At 35.8% G+C, this 15,979-nt stretch overlaps 1 protein-coding gene across 3 annotated transcripts in view; it reads right to left on the bottom strand.

The window, feature by feature from the left end:
* The window catches only part of LOC129450276 (rap guanine nucleotide exchange factor 4), a 47,285-nt gene that overhangs the window by 19,204 nt on the left and 12,102 nt on the right, over positions 1 to 15,979 (bottom strand). For 2 of the 3 annotated variants that reach the window (XR_008646296.2, XM_055212925.2), the window contains exons 5-9: positions 3,833 to 3,905; positions 3,690 to 3,748; positions 1,247 to 1,353; positions 824 to 945; positions 560 to 743 (exon numbers count right to left, since the gene is read on the bottom strand). Coding sequence is in view for 2 of the 3 variants with exons in the window: in XM_055212925.2 (XP_055068900.1) it covers positions 560 to 743; positions 824 to 945; positions 1,247 to 1,353; positions 3,690 to 3,748; positions 3,833 to 3,905 (545 nt within the window). In the remaining variant the exon portion in view is untranslated. Of the gene's footprint in view, positions 1 to 559; positions 744 to 823; positions 946 to 1,246; positions 1,354 to 3,689; positions 3,749 to 3,832; positions 3,906 to 10,311; positions 10,510 to 15,979 lie in introns of those variants that run through there. The other variant, XM_055212926.2, reaches the window with a different exon arrangement.

Raw genomic sequence — 15,979 nt, 5'->3', positions numbered from 1 at the left:
ACATTTTTTAAGATGTCAAATAATTCTCTGTTGTCCCCAGAGTGCGTATGTGAAGTTTTAGCTCAAAATATCATATAGATAATTTATTATAGCATGTTAAAATTGCCACTTTGTAGGTTTGAGCACAAATGTGGGTTTTGGGCGTGTCCTTTTAAATGCAAATGAGCTGATCTTTGCACTATTTAATGGCAGTGCTGTGGTTGGATAGTGCAGATTAAGGGGCGGTATTATCCCCTTCTGACATCACAAGGGGAGCCAAATTTCATTGACCTATTTTTTCACATGCTTGCAGACAATGGTTTACCAAAACTAAGTTAATGAGTTGTTCTTTTTCACATTTTCTAGGTTGATAGAAGCACTGGGGACCCAACTATAGCACTTAAACATGAAAAAGTCTGATTTTCATGATATGTCCCATTTAAAAATAAATCACGATGACTTAAGCACCTTTATTTTAAGAACAATTCATGGAGGGGTAAAAGACAAATGTATCGGACTTGTACATTCAAGTAAACATCCTATATCTGATATACTGCAGGGGGCGCTCTTGGTCACTCACGTTTTCCTGAGGATCATTCGCATGTGTGCATCAGGACCGATCTGAGAGAGGAAGAGGAGAGTCTCCTGCAGCTCCTCCTCAGCTTCGCGTTTCTCATCGTCGCTAGGCAACACCGCATCCTCCTCCTCATCATCAAGGAAACGGTAAAAGAGGTATTTATCCTGAAAGTTCAGCTCGTGGTCGACTGTCCGCAAGAAAGAAATGACAGATAAGAGACGAGTATAATTTTGTTGTTTAAAGAGCCCACTTGTGTTTGTTGTGTACCGTGGTTTAGGACCCCTTCCTCCAGAAGCACCTGCCACATTCCCACAGCATGACCTCGACTGTGAACACATGAGCTCTGCTGAAGTAGCCAGTCCACCAGCTCAGTGCCGACACAACACTGCCTGTAAACACAAACGCAAATCGTGTGTTATCCATCAGACCCCAAAATATAAAGTCAATAAATACATCAATGATATTTCACATGTATGCAAGCGTGACCTACACAGTTACAAAAATCCAAAAATAAAATTGTATGCGTAAAACCAAAACTACACTTCTAGCTATTCATTAAATAATTTAGCAATATAAGCATTTAACATTTTGTCAATGAAATAAACAATAAGCATAGTCTATACATTTTAAAAAGAATATTAAAAGAATAGATTATCAAACAAGATCTCATTTATTCATTATTGCATGCACCTGTAGGTTTTCAGATGATATTTTCTGTCTCTGATCATGTGAGGAGCTCTGGCCAGGATAGCATTACGCAAGACTTTTTCTGCCCTCAGAATCTTTTCTGTTGGGACCTAAATTAAGATCCAAGACAGGAACAGAGAACAAACAGTTATACATTAAACAACACACGTTCATTGTGATACGACGCCTTCAATCAGTTTGCCGGTGTAAATAAGATTAAGGAGCTTCTGTCAGCAGATGTCGTTTTAAATTCAGTGAATACATAACGCTGTGTGAACAGGTGAGGACAGCCTGCAGTCTTGAGTTATGTGCATGCAAATGAGAATTACTATCAAATTATCATCAAAACAAACAGTTCGCTGATAAATGACATTTCTCTTAAAAAACGTGTTTTGCTTTAGTGCTTCTACGTGCTTCTAGTCTTTTGTTTGATTTGATTCAATTTAAATCAATTTGTATAGCGCTTTTCACAGTTTACATGGTTCAAAGCAGCTTTACAGAAGTCAAAATATAGTATATACACAAAATAAAAAAAAATAAAAAACTCAATACCAATTTAGAATTACAATTATATTAGAATGAATTAGAATTTATTAGAATTGCTTCACGGTACATTCAGACGGGGCGCAAGCATTGATGCTCCCCATTCACTTTTAATGCGTGACGTCATGCATTGCCAAACTGAATTGTGGATCCGTTGGCGCTGCGTCACTGCCGTTGCTCGCGACAGAAGTTGAACATTTTTCAACTTTTCAAGCGGCAACGCGTGCGTCAGCCAATCAGATCGCCTTATGCAAATATCTAGGCAGAGCCAGCCAATTACGTTTATGGAAGACCGGAGCATGTGTTGCGGCCACTGTGATTGGCCGTTGGCCACACTTCAGACAAGCGTCAAGCGTTAGCGCTTTCGCCCCGTGTACTATAACCTACCCAGTCTCACGGGGTTTCGTGATATGGTCACGTGTTTTTTTTGTTCTTTTTTCGTGCTATTATCACGAAATTTCATGTTTTTTCGTGATCGTATAACGAATTCCTGTTTTCGTGTGATTATCACTTATTGGTTACTCAACTGCTTTTTCCTATTTTTAAACCATTGTTGCTTCGGTTTACACTCTCAGAAATAAAGGTACAAAAGCCGTCACTGGGACAGTACCCCTCCAAAAAGGCACACCTTTGTACCCAAAGAGTGCATATTAGTACTTTGAACTGCCAAAATGTACCTTTAAAAGAACATATTTGTACCTAAATGGTACATATTAGGGCCTTTTTTAAAGGGTACTGCCCCAGTGACGGCTTCGTACCTTTATTTTTGACAGTGTAGGGTTAGATTTGGTGCTTGCATTAGAATGTTACTTTATATATTGGTTTATACTATTTTTTCTGATTTATTTTTTTAAATGTCGCCTGGCGTTAGGGTTAGAGTTGGATTTGGTTAGGGATGTCATTTTAAGTAGATCTGGCCCTGGACCGAAGCGACAATGGTAAGAAAATAGGACAAAACAGTTGAGTAACCAACACGTAACAATCACACAAAAACAGGAACTCGTTATCATGAAAAAAAACGAAAACTCGTGATAATAGCACGAAAAAAGAAAAAAAAAATATGTGACTATATAACGAAATTTCGTGAGACTGGGTTGACTATAACACATTATTCACAGTCAATATATGAAGAGTTTCGTTGCAAAACGAGATAACCACCGTTTTTTTAATTGTTCAGAAATCTCGTTTTTTGGTTGTACATTCCAATTAATTTCAATACAACTGCAGTTGGTTTGTTTTGATTTAAACCTTCATAACTTAAAAAATACAGCTATGTAGCATCATAAAACAAAATAATAACATGAAAACATAATAATAAACATGTTTTGACAAAAATGTTAAAAATGGATTTATCTCGTTTTGCAACAAAACTCTTTATATTCATGCTTTGTGCTTAGATAAAAAAATCTGTAAAAATGTATTACGTATTTTATAAATGAAACAGAACTATGAGAATTCTTATTTTACTTATCTAATCTTAATATTTTAATAGGTAGACTAGGCTAAAATAGTTTTAATTCATTTAAACCATTTTTAACTGTTTAAAAAGTTTCACACCAGATTTTTTTGTGATTTTCACAAAAGTTTAAAAAAATGCATTCCAAGAAAATACTGTATCTTGAAGACTTGAGAATTTGTTACAAAAAGATGTAAAATCAATTTTACCCACTCATTTACATTAAACAGTATATTGATTTAACTTTTGTAAGATACTTTTTGTTGGTCTTTTACATTTTTTGTTGGGTGAATTTATGTCTCTTCTGAGGTTTGCTTTTGTTGCTTATTGATAATTAAAGGCAAAACTGGAGTGGTCTCATAATTATTTTTTCGCAGCTGTAGTGTTAATCAAATCAGATGTTAGTCATGCTGATAGTACGGATGACTGGAAATCAGAAAGTCATACCTTGTTGAGGTTTTTGGACATAAAATTGAGTGTGTCTGTGTTGTCCTTGTCTGGCATTCCTGTATGAACCAGAAAGAAATAGCTGAGAAAGAATCATGATGTCATACGTTGCCATGTCATGTATGTTTGTGTGCATTACTCACTGTCATTAGCTGTTCCGCTATCCATCGCTCCGTACGGCGGGGCCAGAAGCGCTGCCATACACTGTCTGTATTTCTGCAAGACACACAACAAAACCTTAATTCATTTCACAGGTAAACATCAAGGCAAAAGCTTTGTAGTAAAACCCCAGCTCCACCAATCAGATTCAAGCCTTTTGCGCCTTGGCAACAATATGAATATTCATGTTTTTTTTTATTCTTTTTCCCTTCTTGTCACCATGGTGATGTGTGACACGGGGATTCATGCAGCATTCAATGAATGAGATTCACAGATACCCGTCAGAACTCACATACAGTTCAAACACACACATCATCATGCACCTGCAAATGCATGCAGCTGTTTCACAGCTTCTCAAAATGGCTGATGTATTCATTCTGTGTGGATGCTGTTATCAGCACAAAACAAATCCAATGATCAATGACCTAATCAGTGTTTTTGCATCAAATGAACTGCGAAAATCTATTGGTGTGATCCCCAGGATTTATGGGTGGTTAGTTACCTTGAAATGCACTGTAAGGGGCTTTAGATGAAAGTGTCTGCTAAATAAAATTGCATGTGACATTAAAACTAGTTTTCCGAGAATATATATTTCTTAATTAAGTAGGTATGAAAGGTTCCATTATATTTAAAACCAGAATTTATATTTAAGTAAAAGTTGGGCTTTTACACTTTAAAGGCACAATAATAATGTAATTTTCACCACTAAACTAATATTGTCACTAAACAACCATAACGGCCCCAGCTTGATGATGATTAAAATGTGTGGAATGATGGGAGTTTTAGTCTTCACTTAGCCTGACGTTATCATACTCAATTCCCGACCTGAAATGTTGTGGGCAGGGCTAAGTTCGGCTGGCACCTAGGCTATTCTTTACCTTAAAGGCGGAGTCCACGATGTTTGAAAGCCAATGTTGATATTTGAAATCACCTAAACAAACACGCCCCTACCCCAATAGAATCTGGACCTTCTGTTGATAGATCGCCCCACACATACGCAACCCGGCAAGGATGTCGGTTAGTAGACATGCTCCTTACTGCTGATTGGCTATAAGTGTGTTTTGGTAGTCGGCCCGTCTCCTTTTCCCAAGCGTTTTTCAAACATCGTGGACTCCGCCTTTAAATGTTGATGGGAATCGATCTGACAGGACTTACAAATCATGATCTTGAAATAAAAATAAAAATCATGTCCATTGATATGTAAGCTTACAGGGTGGCTTGACAAAATCAACAACAGAGCGATGTGCACTAGACGTTACTACCAAGTTACCTGGTTGCCTTAAAAGTTTGAGTTGATTTAACTTAAGGGGGGGGGGGGGTTAATGGTATTGCATGCATTCTGACTTATTAACACAGTTTAGGAGTTGTAACTTTCATGCTAAACATAAGCAAAGTGTCAAAAAAGCAGTTGAGCTTGGGATGGAGTATTTCTGGGCCAAACTTACTGGGTGTCCTTTTTCCTACAAGTTTTTTTCAAACGACTGATTGGCGCCATATTCCGTGGAAAACGCTATGTGCGTAGGTTCTTGTCATTCAATGCTTGCGGCATTCTGAAAAGTTGCGATTTTTTAACTCGATGCGGTGCAGACGCACCTGGAAAAAACGAGCGCGTTGCACCACGTGGGCCCCACGGCCGCATCCCTTCCATTATGAGCGCGCATAGCGTGCAGGTACCGCGCGCCTACATTTGAAATAACAAACTTGGGCATGCAAAAGACACGATATTGCGCGGCCCTTAAGAAAGATTTGTTGGTTCACCTTAAAAAAGAAAGTTTCCTGGTTGCCTTAACATTTTGAGTTAATTTAACTTAACTCATTCACCGCCAGCCTTTTTGAGAAAAGTTGCTCACCGGCATTTTGTGATTTTAACAAAAGTTTCACAAAATTCCTTGCAGGAAAAATTATCTTCTATAAATATATAAACATACAAATTATATCAAATTAAAGAACACACCCTCTGCTTTCAAACAAACAATAATGTCTATAAACAAACAAACAAAATGGGAAAAAACGTTTCATTATATATTTAATTTTTCCACTTAATTTAACCACTGAAATATGGATATTTCTCTTCAAAAATACAACATTTTGAGCAAAAAGCTTAAAAAATTGCGTTTTTGTAAAGGAATTTATGTTAGACATCAGACTCAGAATGACTATCAAACATAAAGGCAGTTAAAATAAATCATTCCGTTTTTGATAAATTCGGTTTGTTGGATAAAAGCGGTATTACACTTTCACTTTGAAATTTGTCCAGAAAGGCATATTTATTAGTTAAATCTGAACTCATAAATGACCAGATAACTCATCAATGGCGGTGAAGGAGTTAAAGGGGGTTAAATGCTATTTCATTACATTCATATTACATATTCCATTCTGACTTATTTACACAGTTTAGGAGTTATAACTCTGATGCTAAACATAAGTAAATTGTACAAAAAGTAGTTACGCTTGTGGTGTAGTATTTCTGTGCCAAACTTACGTCTTCTTTTCTATGGAGCCCCTAAGACATGGAGAAAAAATAAATAAAGTTTAGTTTCACGTGCACGCGAGATAGTTAAACGCGAAACTAAACGCAATAGTTTCACGCGAAACTAAACTTTATTTAATTTTTTTCATGTGAGCAAGCGAAAGTTTCACGTGAGCATGCGAAAGGTTCACGTGAGCACATGAAACTAAACTAAACCTTAGGGGCTCGGTATTTTCCTACAAGTTTCGGAAAGTTTTTTTCAAACGACTGATTGACCCCATAATCCTTTTATGGGCCTTTACCCCCAGAAAAGCATACATGCCCTGCAGGGTTAAAATGGTATGACCTTAATTAAACACAGCTGAAGCAGCTAATCAAGACACCTGAACTAGGGTTTAGGAATCCATAGTGTGAAACGTCAGAATACCCATGGTTATCTCTTAACCCCTGGTTAAGTACGAACAGTGTGAAACAGATAACCCCGGATTCCATTAACCCGGGGTTTAGAATAACCCAGGGTTAACTATTTCCAGTGTGAAAAGCATGTGGCGACTTGCCCCAAACTGACATGTATGCTAATGTTGGCTAAATCTCAGGGTTAGCTCAACATAGCAAAATCTGAAGTATCAAAAGACATATTATTGTCTCCTCTATTTTGTGCAAAATAATAATTTTTAACATTGATACCTAACAAAGTTGTATTGCATAAAATATAAAGGGCAATTTTTTTTTACTTTTTAGGCCAAAAATAAAATAAATTGGTGCTAACGTCAGATTAGAGCGATCTTGACCACATGTGAACACGAAGTTGACTACAGAAGAAGTCGTCACACAAAGTGGCTATTTGATTCTTGAGAAAGTGCCTCTAGTGTTGGAGTTATGAATACTGTGACAACTTACCCCGCACTCCCCTACTGTTTAAAACGTCAAATCATCTTAATGCAAACATTGTTGATATGCACGTGCAAAACATAACACTGTGATAGTGATTTTTGGACATATAAATCGTACATATTGTCCCTTTAAAGTGTATGTAAGGCTTCTTTAGTACATGGATAATTGTGTAACCCCTGCAGGATCCTTCACTACATGCTGCCTGGAGGATTAAGGGCATCTGAGTGGATTAAAACAATGCAGATGTAATGAACCTAAAATAACAGCTTCAAACACAGTACAGCTCAGAAAAAGTGTGCGCTCTACACTGATAAGGGTTGAGGACAGAATGGCTGCACAATATATCAATTTAACATCAACTACTATACTGTCTGTATGCTTTCACAATTATTTTTATTTAGTCATCTGGCCAAGTCATCCAGTATTTTATTCACCACAATATACACTGTGGAAAAACAAAATATTGAAAGGTCAATTTTTCTTTTTTAAATAATATTGTGCAGAAAGAAATGTCTTTGATAAAGAAAAACATTCCAGATGATCTTTAGTCTAAAACAAATCCTAGTTTGTAGACTTTCAACCTCTGGTTCTTGCCGCCTTCAGACCGGCTTTGTTCCATTCACACAACTACACTTTGTATACCCTGTTCCTTCCTGCTTCCTCAGACTCACACAAAGGCCAACTCACTTTTCCCTGACATCTCTACACATGCATACAAACACGATAAAAGTGACACACTGTTCTTCCTTCCAGCTGGCTGCTTTCACATAGGTTAAGCAATTCAGTGAGGATTATGTAATTAACAGCACATAAGCACACAGTGCAAGTGTATTTCCTCTCCGGGCGCCAGGTCAGGCGGTGTCTCCTAACGCCTGGCACAGAACCGACTCGGAGATCGAGAAAGCCCTTAATATTCATCTCACATCCACAACCACACAACAGCTGATGTCCACCTCGCACTTTTTAGTCCGTCATTAACATCTATCAGATATAGCAAAATGCATCGCAATCTGAATTAGGATTTCGGTCTCATTTTTAGTAGAACTTCATAAACATCCTCAAAACAGAAATAATTTGAGAAGCAAAATAAAAAAGGCTCCTACACTCCTAAAAATAAAGGTGCTTCATGATGCTTAGAACATCCTAAGAACTTTTTGTTTCTTAAAGTGGTACTTCACTTTTTTTTGAATATATACACATTTTCCAGCTCCCCTAGAGTTAGGCTGTCGTTGGTGCGCGTGGCAAAAATGATGTCAACGCGGAGTGGGCGGTCGTGCGCGTTGGGTGGGCGAGACCCCATTTCGCGTGAAGGTGTGCACGGCAATTTTTGTAACTGCGTGGGCGGCTCTGCATCCGAAAATGCCCAAACTCAAGGCGAATTTTGGCTTATATTTGTATTGAATGAACAACTAGACGAGGAATAAAATACAAACCTTAAGATGTCTGTACTGCTTGTTTAGTAAAAATGTTAATTAAATGATAATAAAGACATATTTAAGAGAGTGTTGTTTTATTCATGTTCTCATGTTTATATATTAAGTTCTGATGTTTGAAGCACCAGGGTTGTTCCAGCGGACGACTTCTTCTAATCCTCTTCATTGTGTTAGTTTTTGACTTGATTGCTCGCGTCGCCCCCTGGCGTTTCAAAGAATAGTGCAATAGCGAGTGTGTCAACTATAAAAGCCTCGTCCGTCTGTTGAGATGTGCGCGCAATCAGCGGAGACTCGCGTTGCGGACCAAAGCGCAACTGTAAACAAAGCTTTAAACATTTAATTTTTAGCGTTTTGGAATCCATTCAGCTGATCTCCGGGTCTTTCGGTACCACTTTTGGCATAGCTTAGCATGGTCTATTGAATCTGATTAGACCATTAGCATCACGCTAAAAATAACCGAAGAGTTCGGATATTTTTCCTATTTAAACTTGACTCTTCTGTAGTCAACTATAAAAGCCTCGTTCGTCTGTTGAGACACGCACGCGATCAGCAGAGGCTCGCGACGCTTAGTATTGTGAATGTGTACTAAGACCGACGGAAAATTAAAAGTTGCGATTTTCTAGGCAGATATGGCTAGGAACTATACTCTCATTCTGCGTAATAATCAAGGATATTTTGTTATGATATTACGCAGCAGCCGAAAATAGTCCCCTTAATAACTTTCTATAGCAGGGGACTATTTTCAGGCGCTGCGTAATATTACTACGCCTGCTGCAGCCATGTTACAGCAGCAACCTTGATTATTACGCCAAAGTGAGAGTATAGTTCCTAACCATATCTGCCTAGAAAATCATAACTTTTAATTCTCTGTCGGTCCTAGTTACACGATGTAATTACAGAAGAGTCAAGTTTACAATAGGAAAAATATTGAAACTTTTTGGTTATTTTTGAGAGCGATGCTAAAGGTCTAATCAGATTCAATGGATTATGCTAAGCTATGCTAAAAGTGGTAGCGCCAGACCCGGAGATCAGCTGAATGGATTCCAAAATGGTAAAAATCAAATGTTTAACTCTATGTGAGCTGGAAGTAAGCATATTTTCAAAAAAGCGCAGTGTCTCTTTAAAAGCTTCTACTGTATGTTAAGATAAGAAAAAAATGTTTATTTTAAGACTGAAAGTGGAAGTTCTTTAGGGAACCAAAAAAGGTTCTTCTATATATGGCATCTCTCTGAAGAACCCTTTCTAGCACTTTTTAAGAGTGTAAGGAAATAAAACTTATTTTCAGAGAAAAATAAACTGAAAAATATGTCTTTGGATCAAAGTAGAACAATTGCGTTAACTTCTTTAAATTTTTCTCAACTTAAATAAGATAATATTAATTATTTTCAATGTAAACTTTTCAAGTTGAGAAAAGTGTAAGGAATTAGATGTAACAAGTTTTTAAACTTAAAATAAGCTTTTTTGAAGCATAAACGTAACAGAATTTTGTGCGGTCCTTGCTTATAACACATACACACAAACTTTAACAACCTTTTGCCTTTAAACTATTTGCCTGAATACAAATCCACTTATATATCCTACTAAAGACAAATCTAAAGTATAAAATATGAAAAATATCCACATTGCATTTAGCAAAAATCAAAGATAGTAAACCTACAAGACTCACCCTGGTTTTGAGTCTCCAACAGTAAACCCCTTCAGACGTGATTCTTGACTACCTAAGGTCAGCCAACTTCCCAGCATCATCTAGCAAAACCCAGAAAGCTTTTAACCTTTTCCAGCCTGGTGCACACAAACCCATGCGATCTGGCACTATGCGCACACAATTCGGCGTATGGATGATGTGATCCAGAGTCCGGCCGAGCATCTGACTGGACTTCAGTGGCCGTTGCCAGGCAATAGCTGTAGCCAATCAAAGAGCTGCATTCACTCTATTCACCCTGTACCATCTAATAGAGAGAGCGAGGGAGACTATGGGCCGCTAAAAGGCTCTCAAAAGCTTCTGCCCTCATCAATTATTAAGGTTGTTAAATCGTATTTACACTGAACAGACAGCGGTGTGTGCTGTGTTTGTGCTCTACAGCTGTAGGGAAATCACCTTTATCACATTAGAGAGGTGGACAGACTGTCTTTGTGAATCAGTCGGTTCGGATGCTCCAAGACCTTTTTAAGTCCAGTATACACTGATACAGGATTATGACTTGCACTTTACAGACAAGCCCATGCATATAAACTTCCCACATTGAGAAATACCGTAGTATAGTTTACTATTTACTATGGTAAACTGCAGTAAAATTCCTAGCTACTATAGGGCTTTTTGAAACTTTTTAGTAGATATTATTCAAGTAGGCTACTAGTTTTTTGATTCACTATAGTAGTTAATACTACAGAATACTGTAGTATAATAAATTAACACAGTGTAGTAATTACCATGATATACTATAATGTACTACTGTTTACTATAGTAACTACTTAAATATACTTAGTATTTACTATATCTTATCAATTTACTATAGTTACTACAATAGTATACATTAACAAAGTGTAGTAATTACTTTAGTATACTACAGTATTATACAGTTTAGTATAGTAAATATATTAAGTACATAAATAATATAAAGTATACTGCCTTTTTACTGCAGCTACAATTTGCAAAACATTATAATATTCATTAACAAAGTATAGTAATTACTAAAATTTACTTAAGTATACTACAGTTGACTATGGCTATATTCAGTGTTGGGGTAACGCATTACAAGTAACGTGCATTACGTAATAATATTACTTTTCTGAAGTAACAAGTAAAGTAACGAATTACACATTAATATTTGAGTTACTTTTTTAAAAAAGTAATGCAAGTTACTTGTTTAGTTTTTTTTTATTTGATAAAACAAAGTTTATTTACTGAATTAAACTAAAATGAGTCAGAAACTGAGATGGCAGACCCGAGCTCGATGTTTTTGTGATGAAATATGAAATTTCTAAATGCAGAACTTTCAGTCATAAAAAAACACCTGCAAGGCCTGAAAGAGATCAAGCATCAGCCAAGAAAAAGTAACGCAAAAGTAACTTAAAAGTAACGTAAACACAACTAACATGAAAAGTAACTAAGTAACGCAATGAGTTACTTTTTTGGGAGTAACTTAATATTGTAATGCATTACTTTTAAATGTAACTTTCCCCAACACTGGCTATATAAGAGTAAATACTAAAGTTTACTAAACTATTTACTACAGTTGATCAATTCACTATATTTATACTACAGGATACATTAACAAAAAAGTGTAGTAATTATTATAATATACCACAGTTTACTATGGTTTACTAAAGTAAGTATTAAAGTATCTCCCAGCTTATCAATTTACTATAGTTAACAGAATACTATACTATAATATAGTATAGTATACTAACAAAGTGTAGTAAATACTATAATATAGTACAGTATACTACACTTTACTATGGCTTTACTAGAGTAAATACTAAGGTATAGGCTACTACACTATTTACTACAATTTATCAATTCACTATAGGTAATACTACAGGTCACTACGTATAGTATACATTGACAAAAAGCGTAGTAATTACTATAATATACTACTGTATTTACTTGTTTACTAGAGTAAATACTGAAGTATACTGCAGTGTTTACTACAGCTCATTAATTTACTATAGATATCAGACTACTATAGTATGCATTAACAAAATGAGTGCAGTAATTACTATAATATACTACAGTTTACTATGGCTTTACTAGAGTAAATACTAAAGAATACTACGGTGTTTACTACAGTTTATCCATTCACTAATTAATACTACAGGATACTATACATTAACAAATAAGTGTAGTACAGTAACTATGATTTACTAAAATAAATATTAATGTATACTGCAGTATTTACTACACCTAATTGGGTGATTCTCACGAAACCATTAAAACACCACGGCACTAATGATTTTAGCTTTGAAATGTGTAATATAGTAACATTAAAAAGCATCAGAATTAACACAATACTGTGTTCTACCTTGCACAATGTGTGATTTCAACATAAGAATTTATATATTTTATCTAATTTTTTGCTGAAATTCTCATTACCGCAATGTGTCCGGCTGTGTTTGAACATGCGTTATGTTGTAATTTAATCAAATTAACACAAAAATTTTAAGAAAAAAAATAAATGGATGTTTTGCTAGACTACTTTAGATGACAGAAATATTTACTGAATATTCATGTATAATAATAATGAAGAAAAATTAGGAAAATGATGTGTCCATGCCTGATGTTCTCATCCTCCGCAACACTTTTTGAGAACAGTTTAAGCACACATACAGAATTTTAATAAAGTTTGATTTTGAGTGACCAAGCACATGGACCAGTTACTTCAAGATGGCTACCAGGTAAGATCATTTTTTTTACAGTTAATTTGAAATATTGTCTTGTCGGAATGCTTACACGACATTTTGATTATCATTACCGCAACAGATGCTTATTAAATGTTAATTTAATTAATAGAAGCATAATACTTTGATTTTAAATGCATGTGCAGAATCTCCAAATTTTGTTCTTTCAGGTTTGTCATGTCATTTTGAAAATATGTCAGTGTTGATGTTTTCTGACTGTTGCGGTAATGAGATTTTTTAGGACTAATTTTTTAAATTATGTTACAAAAAGTGTTAAATGATAAGTAAAAGTTTTTAAATTAATGTTCCCATTTACTCCACACTTTGTTTTTCAATGTCTGGTGGGAATAAAAGTAAAATTTAAGCAATTTTTAGATTTTCATGCTTGACATCTTTAAAACCAAGTTTTCGTGAGAATCACCCAATCAATGTATAGATGAATACTATAGTATACATTAACAAAAAAGTGTAGTAATTACAATAATATTCTACAGTTTAATATGTTTTATTAAAGTAAATACTAAAGTATACTGCAGTTTACTATAGTATTTACTATTCCTCAAAGATTTTTTGAAACATCATTTGTTCCCCTACTTCATACACTTTAAATAGTTTACTTCATATTATTAATCATGTTATATCAAATATATTATTTTACAAATTTATTTGATTATATAATATACACATAAGTATAAATAACACATATATAATGATGTATAATTTCATAATTTATTAATATATATATATATATAATTCATCATTTATAAAACAAATGTATCATAATTTATATTTTTTTATAATTTACTTCTTGATAACCATTTTGTACCCTTTCTCTGATATCTGTATTGCATGTCTGTATGTAAAAGTTATGTATAGTTAATCTTATATTACTGCTGTGCTTCTTCTGTAAATCATTTTTGCATGAAAAAGCAGAAACCGAACTTATTCACGAGCTGTGGGCTTTGCTATCCTATGTCTCAAAACAACTTTTAAAAGAAAACATATTCCCGTCTACTTTGTGCGACCCTTCACTTTCCATTCATTGATGTTGTCTAGATGAAAACCACGGTGAAAAGAAAATGAAATACAAAAAGCCATTTTTTACTTCTACTCGAAAAAAATCCCCTCAGCGAATCCTGGGGTTAAATTTCATGATGGATCTGATACTTTTAGAGAGAGACAGACCTTCTTCACGCACATTGTTTCACTGATGCTGCAGACGATGATACATAATTTATGTTGCATGTTGGCTTTAGTGTGTCTGCTACAATTACAGTACACAACAGACTCACAGTCTAATGCAGAGAGAGAGAGAGAGAGAGAGAGAGAGAGAGAGAGAGAGAGAGAGAGAGAGAGAGAGAGAGAGAGAGAGAGAGAGAGAGAGAGAGAGAGAGTGTGATATGAAACAGATATAAAGCACATATGGTCACTGGCAAGCTGTGAGAGATGGGTGATACTATTTACACAAGCAGTGTTAATAACAGAAGCCTGACACCCTCTGTGTCTATACACACAATGAGTCACAGTCACTTCCTGTTAAATCCATAAACAGATCACAAATAATCATCATATTCAAGTCATTATCGCACAGATCACCCAATCTCCACAGAAACCACGCGCTGAAAGTATTACAGACAGTGCCATACAAACTCTAATACCACAAAGCATATTATCCATAACACTTTTGTACGATAGCCTGCCCTATTATAGTATTGAGATTAACAATGCCATGACAAATCTGTGACTAAAGCATCAGCATACATGCACAGCATTTACACTTAATGGAGATTACAGAACAGCTCTTATAAAGATTCAATGAAAGTCTGAGGAGAAAAGATTTGCCATACAGCTCAGAGAAACCAGCTGTCTGTTATCAGATCAGAGGACGCCCTCCAGTGGCCCGATGTGCCAGCTGCACACGATCTAGTCTTAGCTGGTCAGGCTGGGAGACCATCTGACTCACCAGCTTAAACCAGCTTGACCTGGTTTTAATAGGTGTAGCAGGCACTTTTTAAAATATTGAATACAGCATACAGAACATTACTGGCAAAACAATAATAGTAGTGTGGTCATATGACATTCTACACATGCTTGATTTTAAAGGAGCTGTAAGAGATGTTTTGCCACCTTCTGCCAGACTATGTCACTAAATTAGACCCTCCCCCAAAACCCCACCCTTTAAAGGAAAACACCACCGTTTTTTATATTTTACTATGTTCTCACCTCAACCCAGATGAATCAATACATACCTACCTGTGCACTTTTAATCTTTGTACAGCGCTTCTTGAATGTGTTAGCATTTAGCCTAGCCCCATTCATTCCTATGGCTCCAAACAAAAGTTTTATTTTGTACCACCATATTACTCTTGTAACTACTCATGTAAAAGTCTTTAAATGGGGAAAACATGGAAATGTTTGGTGGCTTCTAAATTCATCCCTGTTTGGAGCCATAGGAATGAATAGGGCTAGGCTAAATGCTAACACATTCACGACGCGCTGTACAAAGTGCATGGATTGAAAAAAGATAGGTATGTATTAATTCATCTAAGTTGAGGTAAAAACATAGTAAAATATAGAAAAATGGTCGTTATACGAGCAAGTTTGGTGGTACAAAATAAAACGTAGCGCTTTTCTAAGCGGATTTAAAAGAGGAACTATATTTTATGGCGTAATAGCACTTTTGGGAGTACTTCGACTCGCCTGAAAAGTCCGCTCCCCTTCTCACTCTCATAATGGGAGAGGGAGGGTGTTACTGCGCCGAAGTACTCCCAAAAGTGCTATTACGCCATAAAATATAGTTCCTCTTTTAAATCCGCTTAAAAAAAGCGCTACGTTTTATTTTGTACCACCAAACTTGCTCGCACAACCACTCGTCCCAAACAGGAAAAACGTTGATGTGTTTGGTCACTTCTAACTTTATCTCTGATTGGTACCAT

Source organism: Misgurnus anguillicaudatus, chromosome 8, assembly GCF_027580225.2.
Source record: "Misgurnus anguillicaudatus chromosome 8, ASM2758022v2, whole genome shotgun sequence".
Lineage (NCBI taxonomy): Eukaryota > Metazoa > Chordata > Actinopteri > Cypriniformes > Cobitidae > Misgurnus > Misgurnus anguillicaudatus.
Note: the sequence above shows the minus strand (reverse complement) of the source record. Positions and strands in the feature narration are given on the sequence as shown.